This window comes from Somniosus microcephalus, chromosome 4 (assembly GCF_052327205.1).
Source record: "Somniosus microcephalus isolate GS21.2 chromosome 4, FLI_Smic_1.0, whole genome shotgun sequence".
In the NCBI taxonomy this organism is placed as follows: domain Eukaryota; kingdom Metazoa; phylum Chordata; class Chondrichthyes; order Squaliformes; family Somniosidae; genus Somniosus; species Somniosus microcephalus.
Window position 1 is genome coordinate 254063422 of NC_140990.1, and position 12505 is coordinate 254075926.

Consider the following 12505-nt stretch of genomic DNA (forward strand, 5'->3'; position numbering starts at 1 on the left):
CAGTATCACTTAGTCGTTTCGCCATAATCTTAGTGAATAGGCGTAGCAGCATTGGACCAATGGTGATTGGGCGCCAGTTGTCAATGTCTTTCAGGCGTTCTTGATCCTCGCACTTAGGAATCAAGACAGTTCGACTCTTTTTTTAGTGACTCAGGAATCGAGCTTGACTTTAACCATAGAGAGAAGAGGCGAGGTAGCCTTGTTTCATCCTCATCGTGGATGTCTTGTATATCAGCCAACTTTACGCCATCTGGTCCTGCCGCGCTCCCTTCATCCGTCTCTTTGATGGCATTGCTTACCTCCTCTTCCTCTATTGGTTTCATCAACGACCCATCGTCCAACCGGCCATTGTATGGTGCGAATTTATTTAGGTTCGCCTTATTGTTGGGCTTCGAGAGCTTTTCTCGAAAGCATTTTTCTAGCTCCTCTCTGGGTAGAGGACAAGTTAGTGCCAACGGCGCCCCCATGATCTGGCGAGCAAGCTGGCGCCTGTTTGATTTGTAGAGTTGCTGGGTTGTTCTAAAGATGGCTTTGCGCTGTGCCCATCTTTTCCTTGCTCCCGTATTTGGCTTGTAGTTATCGTGCCTCTTTATTGCTTTCCTACTCCCGGGAGGTTCTTTGCTCGCTTTGGGGTGTTCGCCCCTGGTCATCAGTTGTACCGTGATACATTCCACTATCCACATTCCCTGAGATCGTCTTTCTGGGTCCCTCACGTCATCCAGGAGTTCCTCGGCTTGGGTAAGTTGGTCATCCACGTCCCTATGCGTGGGGATGGCCGCCGGAGGTCTGAAAGCTCTCCCTGGATGCGGGGTTGGCTCGTCGGGGTTGCTGGGCTCCCCCTCTGGTTCGATCTCAGGTTGACGCTCTGCGGATGCAGCATCACTGGTTGTCAATTCGGCCACTACGTGGGTGTTCCGCCGGATTCTGCGCTTTTCCGAGATTTGTTTTGCGGTTTTTGTTGTTAGGATGCTCGCAATTTCCTTATTGATGTACCTGCATCCTTCAAATCTCGTTTCCAGCTCTCTGAGGAGTGCGGTCTCCTCCTCAGACCATGCATAGTCCCTCCTCCCTGGCTTAGACTTGCCTACTAGCGTTTGGAGGCGTTTCTCATTCCTCGAGGCTGGGTGTCTGTGCCTCTCGTGCTGGCCAAGCCCCGCCTTTGTGGTGAACCGAAGTTCACATTCGCTGCACTTATGGGCACCAGCTGGAATTGGTTGCCTCTCCCCTTTACATTTGGGGTAATGACAGGAGATAGCGTGGTACTCTCCTGTTTTGTTACAGCGTGAACATCTGGTCCTGATGTTCTTGACCTGATGCACCTTGGTCATATGTTTATTGAATAAGCCAACGGAGGAGAGGAAAGTGTTGCATGTCCTGCAGAACAACCCATCAATGGGATAGTGGATTATCACCTCTTTTACTGATGACCTGTCATGCATAGGCTCGAGCGTTACTTCCTCAATGAAGGTAACCATCTCGGATGTTATACCTTGGTCTGATTCGTCGGCTACTTTGGCCGCGTTCTTTATTCCCTTGTTCGAAGTCTCGAACTTCTTGTTGTAGAAGGTTTGTGTTTCCATCATGACCGCTTTTCCAGTTGGGTGGGCCGCCCATTCTGGCTCTTCTACAACCGTCTCTGTGTCATTCGCTATTGGGCTTGCTGGTCTTTCTGGTCCGGCACCCAGATCCAGCCCCCAATAGGGTAGGCGGTATTGTATTTTGGGTCTCAAGATCTCCTCCTCGGTTTGAGTGGAGGCAGATCTTGTCTCTAGCCTGATAGGAAGGCTAGAACAAGTGAAGCATCGGAATTTGACACAGTTCGCTGCTTCTGGCGAGCCTGCGGGGAGGTTGTTTCTCCGGGACGCTTCCCAACCGGACTGATCCGTTTCGAACGGGCACTTCATTTTTTTGGTGGGTGATACCGTCTCTCGACCAGTATCTGATCTACGCAGATCCACGGCCGTCTCGTGGTTTTTCTGAGCCGTTTCGTTACTCATTATGAGCGCACCAGCGGGGCCACGGGGAGGCACGACTGTCACTGTGGTGGCAAAATCACGTCAAAACACCACAGCGGTAACTATCCGGATTTGACTCTCCTAGGAGACCAACTTAAGAGAGTCATAGTTACTCCCGCTAGTAAAAGAGTAACTATTAGTCCTCTGGCACACGAGCCCATCATGGCAGTGTATGGTTGCAGGTTATAGTTCATAGGAGACACAGGTTCATCTCTTGAAACTTCATTTTGGCCATAGTGAAGAGTGTTGGAGAGAACCTGAATTGCAATAGCAAGCCATGCTTTTATCACCTCTAGTTAAAGCCTTCTTTCTGGCCTTCCATCTTCTAACATCCACAAATACCAGTGTATCCAAAATGCATCTACACATACTCTGTCCTGTATTAAGTGTTGCTCTCTCATCACCCCAGCCTCACTAAACTGCACAGGCTCCTTGTCCCCAATATATTAAATTTAAATTTCTGATCTTCGTTTTCAAATCCCTCCACAGCCTTGTCAACCCTATCTTTGCAACCACCCCTAGCATTATACTCCCTCCTGTACCCATAGGAACAGGAGTAGACTATTCAATCCTTGAGCCGGTTCTGCCATTCAATTAAATCATGGCTGATCTGTACCTCAACTCCAACTCCATTAACCCACCTTTGTTCCATATCCCCTGATAACCTTACCCAACAAAAAACTATACATCTCAGTCCTGAAAATTTCAATTGACCTAGCATCTGTAATATTTTGGGGGAAGGAGTTCCAGATTTTCACTATCCTTTGTGTGAAAAAGTGCTTCCTGATTTCACTCCTAAATGGTCCAACTCTAATTTTTAGATTATGTACCATTTCCCTGGATTACCCCACCAGAGGAAATTCTTTCCATTTTCCAAAAGCTTGGAAAAGAGGTGAATTTTTAGGGGGGGGGCATTAAAAGATGAGAGGGAGGTGGAGAGGCAGAAAGGTTTAGGGAGGGAATTGCAGAGTGTGGGACCTAAATGGCAGAAAACCAGGTCACGAATGCTGGGGTGAAGGGAGTGGGGGAGGCAGAGAAGACCAGTCAGAGGAACTGAGAGTTTGTGGTGGGGGTGTAGAGATAGGGAGGGCCAAGGCCTGGAGAGGAATTAAACAAGTGTATGAGAATTTTAGAGTCATAGAGTTATACAACACAGAAAGAGGCCCTTCGGCCCATCGCGTCCGCGCCGGCCATCAGGCCCTGTCTAATCTAATTTTAAATTTGAGGCATTGAAGGACCTTGAGCCAATGTAGGTCAGCAAGGACAGGGGTGATGGGTGAGTGGGACTTGGTGCGGGATAAGCTATGGGCAGCAGAGCTTTGGATGAGCTTAAGTTTACAAAGGGTAGATAATGGGAGACTGGCCAGGAAAGCATTGGAACAGTCAAGTCTGGAGGTTGACAGAGGGTTTCAGTGGCAGATGGGCTGAGACAAGGGCAGAGGTGGGCAGTTAATGGATGTAAGAGTAGGTAATCTATGTGACGGAGAGTAAATGGAGTCAAAGCGCTGAGATTGTTTCAGCCTGAGACAATAGCCAGGGATGGAATCAGCTAGGGTGGCTAGGGTACAGAGTTTGTGGCTTCGGTCTTCCCGATGTTTAACTGGAGGAAATTGCAGCTTAACAAAGAGTCGTCTTTTCTTCTTAGGCAGTCCCTCGGAACCGAGGATGACTTGTTTCTACATTAAAAATGAGTTCTCAGGTGACTGATGAGTCCAATGCGGAACCTACAGTCTCTGTCACAGATGGGGCAGATGGTGGTTGAAGGGGCGGGTGGGTGGGGTGCTTGGGTTGACGTGCGCTCCTTGCGCTTGCTCGCGGCGAAGAGATTCGAGGTGTTCGGCGCCTTCCCGGATGCTTCTCCTCCACTTTGTGCGGTCTTGGGCCAGGGATTCCCAGGTGTCGGTGGGGATGTTGCACTTTTTCAAGAAGGCTTTGAGGGTGTCCCTGAAGCGTTTCCTCTGCCCACCTGGGGCTCTCTTGCCGTATCGGAACTCCGAGTAGAGCGCTTGTTTTGGGAGTCTCATACCGGGCAGATTATTATCTGAATGGCAATAGATTGGGAGAAGGGGCAGTGCAATGAGACCTGGGTGTCCTTGTGCACCAGTCGCTGAAGCTAAGCATGCAGGTGCAGCAGGCGGTTAAGAAGGCAAATAGCATGTTGGCCTTCGTAGCGAGAGGGTTTGAGTACAGGAACAAGGATGTCTTGCTGCAGTTATACAGGGCCTTGTTGAGACCACATCTTGAGTATTGTGTGCAGTTTTGGTCGCCTTATCTGAGGAAGGATGTTCTTGCCATGGAAGGAGTTCAGCGAAGATTCAGCAGGCTGATACCTGGGATGGCAGGAATGACATATGAGGAGAGATTGGGTCGATTGGGCTTGTACTCGCTGGAGTTTAGAAGAATGAGAGGGGATCTCATTGAAACTTATAAAATTCTGACAGGACTGGACAGACTAGATGCAGGAAGGATGTTCCCGATGGTCGGGGAGTCCAGAACCAGGGTTCACAGTCTAAGGATAAGGGGTAGGCCATTTAGGACAGAAATTAGGAGGAATTTCTTCACCTAGAGAGTGGTGAACCTGTGGAACTCTTTACCACAGAAGGCAGTAGAGGCCAATACATTAAATATATTCAAGAAGGAGTTGGATATATTTCTTAAGGCTAAAGGGATCAAGGGGTATGGGGAGAAAGCAGGGACCGGGTACTGAATTTGGATGATCAGCCATGATCGCATTGAGTGGCGGAGCAGGCTTGAGGGGCCGAATGGCCTACTCCTGCTCCTATCTTCTATGTTTCTATGTTTCTATGACCCGTTCATCGGAGCTGATCGAGCGTGGTCAAAGCTCCGATGCTGGGGACGTTGGCCTGAGTGAGAACACTGACATTGGTGCGTCTATCCAGCCAATGGATTTGCAGGATCTTGCGGAGGCAGCGTTGGTGGTACCTCTCCAGTGCTTTGAGGTGCCTGCTGTACATGGTCCATGTGTCTGAGGCATACAGGAGGGTGGGTATTACTACTGCTCTGTAGACCATGAGCTTGGTGCTGGGTTTGAGGTCCTGGTCTTCAAACACTCTCTTCCTCAGGCGACCGAAGGCTGCACTAGCACACTGAAGGTGGTGTTGGACTTCGTCGTCAACGTCTGCCCTTGACAGTAGGCTCCTGAGGTATGGAAAGTGGTCCACGTTGTCCAAGGCCTTGTCGTGGATTTTGATAATCGGGGGGCAGTACTGTATGGCGGGGGCAGGTTGGTAGAGGACCTTTGTCTTATGGATGTTTAGTGTAAGGCCCATGCTCTCGTACTCTTCGGTGAAGGTGTTAACGATGGTTTGGAGTTCGACCTCCGAGTGTGCGCATATGCAAGTGTCATCTGCATAGTGTAATTCGATGACAGAGGATGACCTTGGATCTGAACTGGAGGCGATGGAGGTTGAACAGTTTCCCATTTGTTCTGTAAATGAGCTCCACTCCAGCAGGGAGCTTACTGAGGGTGAGATGGAGCATTGCAGCAAGGAAGATCGAGAAGAGTGGATATCAGACAAGCTGTCTGACAATGCAGAGGAAGTGGAGAGGTTGAGAGAAGTTGTGGAGAGGTAGAGATGGGTGTTATTGGATTATATGTGGGAGCTGACTCCATGTCTGCAGATGATGCTGCCAAAGGGTGCAGTATGTAGACAAGGAAAAGAATACAAGGACAGATCCTTTTGGGATTGAGGAAGTAACGGTACGGGGCCGGGAAGAGAAGCCATCGCTGAAGGTACTCTGGCTTAGTTTTAATAGGATCCACTGAGCTGGATAATGGAGGAGGATGGTGCGGTCAACTATACCAAAGGCTGCAGAGAGGTCCAGAAGGATAAGAAGGCATAATGCACCATGGTCACAGTCAGTCACAGAGGATGTCATTTGTGACTTTGGTTAGGGCCCTGTCAGTGCTGTGGCAGGGACAGAAACCTGATTGAAGTGATTCAAGCATGGAGTTGCAGGAAAGATGGTTGCATTTCAAAGTTATTGCACGTTTAGGTGGTGCTGTGATATAACATTATGTGACAGGGCCACATAAAGAAAAAATTAAAAACCCATCTTGATAACCACACAGAAATATATTGTTTAAAGTTTCTCTCAAAAATATGACCCCTTCCGGAATGAACAAACAACCTCAGGGTATCATGATCAAGTTTGATACAAAATGAAAAAGGGTCACTGAATCCAATATCTAAAATTAATTAATCAGTATTTAGTACTTGATGTCAGCAAAAGTTTGAGCTATTTTTTTATAAAGTCGAGCTGATACCCTTTATAAAGCTGTATGATATACATAGTGTTATTGGTGCTTATTAACAAAGAATGCATGTTAGTAATTGTTTACAGTCTCCCATAACAGGTCCACAAAGAAGTTCTGTTGTAATATAATATGCTTTTACGTTTAATTAATGATTATTTAAATTATATAAGTTTCAAATCTGATAACTTGTTTCCTGTAGGTGTTCCTCAAGTATTATCAAGTAGAACAGTTAAATTTACTGCTCAGAGAAGTCATGGCCAGCATTGTGGTTATTCAAGCCCACATCAAAGGCTGGCTGGGTGCCAGGAGATACAAGAAAGCACAAGCAAAAAAACAAAGCAGTGCCATCATCATCCAGTCAGGTATGCACAAAATTGTTGCTAATTAATAGAACAGGACTGCTTTGAAAGTGAAATTAAGAATGTTTAGATTTATACCATTATCTAGCACAATTTTACTAGTTTGTATTTACCAAACTTTACCAATACTAAAGGGGTGATTTTAATACTACTTGCCAGTAGAAACAGGATAGGTGGGCAGTTAAAATCGGCCGGCAGACTTACCCGCTAGTGCCACACTCCGTTCCTGCTGTCTTCTATTTTAACTTGTTCTTTTGAGAAGGCAGCAAATACACCCGGCCAAAACCAGCGGGGTCCTTCTTTAAATATGCAAATTGGAGTCCAATGACATCAACGCTCTGCGACTGCTCTTTTAATTGGTGGCTTGGGTGAAGAAGTCACTGTGGCTTTCCTGGTAGGTCAAAATAGTAGGAAGAGGATCTCAGACCAGAAGTGGACCAAACAGATCAGTTTTTTTTTTACTTTCCTTGGGCCTGGAGGAACAAGGAAAGTTTAAGCCTCCTCTGCCTGGACGTGATTACTCCAGAAACCCCTCCCCGCGACTTATCTGAGCGCCAGCGAGCGTTTCTTTGGTCCTGACTGGCGACCTCTTGCAGCGTGAAATTGTGCTCCTGCCCACCAGCCAGATGCTGCTTCCTGTCCGTTTTGGATGGGCAACTGACCAGGAGCGTGCAGATGGGACACTGTACATAATGATGGCTTGGACGAAGGAATACAGGGGGAGAAATTGGTTATGGTCCATTTTCGGGCACGAGATCGATGATGTGTTTGATGCGCACGCCAGAAGCTGCAATCCCGAGGCTCATCCTAAATTGGGCCTTGGGGCTTAACGACATAATTCTGGTGAGCTACAGACGTCAATCAGGCATCCAGAGGCATCTTGCTTGCAGGATCCCAACTAATTTGGGCTGGCTGTGATGCTGTCAGCAGCCCTCGGGTAGATCCGGGAGGGGAGACAAATAGGAGGGTGGTGGCGACTTCCCACAGTGTTGCGATGGAGGCGAAAGGATCACTGCTGCTCCTCCTGGCTCCACATTTAGGCAACCTAAAAACAAACAACTTACCAATTTGTTGGCAGCCTGCAGCGTTCCCTTTACGGTCTGCTGGTTAGGCGAACCCGAAAAATGCTTAACGCAGTGCTGCCGAATTTGGAGTGGGGTGTTGAAACAGACGTCAGGCTTCTCATTAGCATATGCAAAGACCTAATGGCTGTTTGAGGCAGCTGCCAGGGAAAGCTAAATATCATTCGACCCAATAATCGGGACATGGCCCTGTAAAATTGGTGCATTTGGTCCCCATTTTGCACCCAAAAAATGGGCACAATGGTGTCCAGTTTCACTCCCAGAGAGTTGTATATCCAAGTTTCCAGATGACACTAAGTTAGGAGGCACAGTAAATATAGATGGGAACAGAATATTATAAAGGGACACAGACAGATTGAGTGACTCGGAAAACTGTAGCAGATGGAGTTCAATGTAGGGAAGTGTGAGGTTATCCAGTAGTAATCTGAGAAAGACAAATTGGAATATTTTCTTAATGGTGAGAGACTAGGTGCTTTACAGGAGCAAAGCGATTTAGGTGTCTATGTACACAAATCACTAAAAGCTAGTGCACAGGTACAAAAATGAATCAAGAAAGCTAATGAAATGTTGGCCTTTATCTCAAGGGGGTTGGAATACAAGAGTGAGGAAGTAATGCTTCTGTGTATAGAGCCTTGGTCAGAACTCATCTGGAGAACTGCATACAGGTTTAGGCACTGCATCTCAGGAAGGATATATTAGCCTTAGAGAGGGTTTTCTTTTATTCGTTCATGGGATGTGGGCATCACTGGCAAGGCCAGCATTTATTGCCCATCCCTAGTTGCCCTTGAGAAGGTGGTGGTGAGCTGCCTTCTTGAACCGCTGCAGTCCATGTGGTGATGGTACTCCCACAGTACTGTTAGGGAGGGCATTCCAGGATTTTGACCCAGCAATGATGAAGGATTGGTGATATACTTCCAAGTCAGGATGGTGTGTGACTTGGAGGGGAACTTGGAGGTGGTGGTGTTCCCATGCACCTTCTGCCCTTATTCTTCTAGGTGGTAGAGGTCGTGGGTTTGGGAGGTGCTGCCGAAGAAACCTTGGCAAGTTGCTGCAATGCATCTTATAGATGGTACACACTGCAGCCACAGTGCGCCGGTGGTGGAGGGAGTGAATGTTTAAGGTTGTGGATGGGGTGCCAATCAAGCGGGCTGCTTTGTCCTGGATGGTGTCGAGCTTCTTGAGTGTTGTTGGAGCTGCACTCATCCAGGCAAGTGGAGAGTATTCCATCACACTCCTTACTTGTGCCTTGTAGATGGTGGAAAGGCTTTGGGGAGTCAGGAGATGAGACACTCGTCGCAGGATACCTAGCCTCTGAACTGCTCTTGCTGCCACAGCATTTATGTGGCTGGTCCAGTTAAGTTTCTGGTCAATGGTGACCCCCAGGATATTGATGGTGGGGGATTCGGCGATGGTAATACCGTTGAATGTCAAGGGGAGGTGGTTACACTCTCGCTTGTTGGAGATAGTCATTGCCTGGCACTTCTGTGGTGCGAATGTTACCTGCCACTTACCAGCCCAAGCCTGAATGTCGTCCAGTTCTTGCTGCATGCGGGCATGGACTGCTTCATTATCTGAGGAGTTGCGAATGGCACTGAACACTGTGCAGTCATCAGTGAACATCCCCACTTCTAACCTTATGATGGAGGGAAGGTCATTGATGAAGCAGCTGAAGATGGTTGGGCCTAGGACACTGCCTTGAGGACCTCCTGCAGCGATGTCCTGGGGCTGTGATGATTGACCTTCAATCACCACAACCATCTTCCTTTGTGCGAGGTATGACTCCAGCCAGTGGAGAGTTTTCCCCCCGATTCCCATTGACTTCAGTTTTACTCGGGCTCCTTGATGCCACACTTGGTCAAATGTTGCCTTGATGTCAAGAGCAGTCACTCTCACCTCATTCTGGAATTCAGCTCCTTTGTCCCTGTTTGGACCATGGCTGTACTGAGGTCGGGAGCCGAGTGGTCTTGGTGGAACCCAAACTGGGCATCAGTGAGCAGGTTATTGTTGAGTAAGTGCTACTTGATAGAACTGTCGACGACACCTTCCATCACTTTGCTGATGATTGAATAGACTGATGGGGTGGTAATTGGCTGGATTGGATTTGTCCTGCTTTTTTTGTGGACAGGAAATACCTGGGCAGGTTTCCACATTGTCGGATGGATGCCAGTGTTATAGCTGTACTGGAACAGCTTGGCTAGAGGCGCAGCTAGTTCTGGAGCACAAATCTTCAGCATAACAGCCGGGATGTTGTCGGGGCCGACAGCCTTTGCTGTATCCAGTGCGCTGAGCCATTTCTTGATATCATGTGGAGTGAATCGAATTGCCTGAAGACTGACTTCTGTGGTGGTGGGGACCTCAGGAGGATGCCGATATGGATCATCCACTCGGCACTTCTGGCTGAAGATAGTTGCAAACGTTTCAGCTTTGTCTTTTGCACTCACTTGCTGGGCTCCACCATCATTGAGGATAGGGATATTCATGGAGCCTTCTCCTTCCATTAGTTGTTTAATGGTCCACCACCATTCACGACTGGATTCACCTGAGTAATAACGGGGCTTAAAGGGTTAAATTAAGACAACTATTGCTTACACTTGGTTTCTATTCCCTTGAGTTGAGACGGTTGAGGGGTTAATGATAAAATGATTCGATAAGGTAGTTAGCAAAGAAATTATTTTGTTTGGTGGAGGAATCCAGAACAAGAGGACAAGCCATTTAGAAGTGAAATCAGGAAGTACCTTTTCACACAAAGGTTAGTGGAAATCTGGAATTCTCTCCCTCAAAAGGCTATGGATGCTGGCTCAATTGAAATTCTCAAGACTGAAATCGATAGATTTTTGTTAGGTAAGGGTATCAAGGGATATGCAGCAATGGCGGGTAAATGGAGTTGAAGTACTGATCAGTCATGATCTAATAGAATGGCGGCGGATGAGGCTCAAGGGGCTGAATGGCCTACTCCTTTTATGTATGCATGCATATGCACACACATACGCACGAACGCACATGACTAAGATTCCTGTCATTATATGTTCTGATCCAAAAATATTCAACCTCAAAGTTTATCACAGAGAACTAATTCTATTGTCTAAGCTCTAAACTTGTTCCAGATGGCACTTTACTCTGCTTTAGAAGATCAAAATCAAGAGAATTTACCATTCTTCAGAATTTACCTCAGTCAATCTGGAGTAAAAAGTTCATAGTAGCCCTGTAGCTCATATTACGAATAAAGTATCAATAAAACCATTAATTTTCCACTCGGTGAAGCAGGGTCGTGATAGCACACCCACATGTCCATAAGCATGGTATGGACCTCTCAATATTTTGTCCAGTCAGCTTAAAATAATTTTTATTTCTTTCAGACATTTTTCTACATGAAAGGCACTATACAAATGGAAGAAAGACTTGCATTTATATAGCGCCTTTCACAACCACCGGATGTCTCAAAGCGTTTACAACCAATGAAGAACTTTTTGACGTGTAGTCACTGTTGTAATGTGGGAAACGTGGCAGCCAATTTGTGCACAGCAAGCTCCCACAAACAGCAATGTGATAATGACCAGATAATCTGTTTTTGTTGTGTTGGTTGAGGGATAAGTATTGGCCAGGACACCGGGGATAACTCCCCTGCTCTTCTTCGAAATAGTGCCATGGGATCTTTTACGTCCACCTGAGAGAGCAGACGGAGCCTCAGTTTAACGTCTCATCCGAAAGACGGCACCTCCGACAGTGCAGCACTCCCTCAGCACTGCACTGAAGTGTCAGCCTAGCTTTATGTGCTGGCTGTTGCTCATGATAATTCAGCATTTCTAGCGCGATTGGGCCATATGCTGTAAGCATGCATGGAAACAGGATATCTGGCGCTGGAACAGATTTAAAGACCTGCTGTTGTGGCTTAAAGCGGCTACCAGCACATACTTGGATAATTACCCCAATGTGTTCTCTTTTCCAAAGAAAACAAGACCAACTTCCTCAACAACATATCATCTTCAATGGAGAGTAGTTTACAGCATGCATCAGATTTACAAAGCATTTTATTTTTTATATAGCCCAACCCTACTCATCATACTCATAAGCAGTTTATATGTTTATGTCAAGTCTTGTGATGACTTCATTACATATAACAACATTTTGTGCCCCATAACATGCATACAGCTGCAAATTATACAACTGCATCAAGTGATTAATATTGGTACCACAACTGTCTTGGTCCCAGGTCAGCCAATCCAGAATCCAGGATACACTGGCATAAGACTCTAACTGAATGATTTACACTGTATTGCATCCACTGATGATTGCAAGATTAATTCCAAGTTCTCGCATCCAGTTTTCGATGACAGTACTAACTACTGTCAAAATCATGTGACTGCTCCCAGATCAAATTAACTCTCCCAAATAATCTACTTCAAGAAAATATCTGAGGCAGACAAATTTATCCTCTGTTAATTAAACCTAACATTGCTTCTAAAAATGCACAAGGTGAAGGATTTATAAATGCCCATAAATAAATACAGAGGATACTAGTAACGGGCAAAGGGTGCATATTTATAGAGCCTGAGCAATGGGAGGGGGAAGTGAACTTGATTTATTAACTTAAAAATAGATATTTAGAAAATTGAATTTTCATATAAGTGCTTAAAACCTATGAAAATTAAATATACATCTTGGTTGCACATCCAAGACATTTAAGAAATTGTATATATTTTAAGTGAACAGATTGCAAAAATCACTTCCCTTTTTTCAAAGAATTAAATTGGCTTTGTAGAGAAAAAACAC

General features: G+C 46.3%; 1 protein-coding gene across 9 annotated transcripts in view; it reads left to right on the plus strand.

Annotated features, from left to right (window-relative positions):
* Positions 1–12505, plus strand: part of myo3b (myosin IIIB) — an 884551-nt gene that overhangs the window by 637635 nt on the left and 234411 nt on the right. For all 9 annotated transcript variants that reach the window (XM_085986241.1, XM_085986242.1, XM_085986237.1 and 6 more), the window contains one exon: positions 6494–6656. In XM_085986241.1, coding sequence (XP_085842367.1) covers positions 6494–6656 — 163 coding nt within the window. The remainder of the gene's footprint in view (positions 1–6493; positions 6657–12505) is intronic.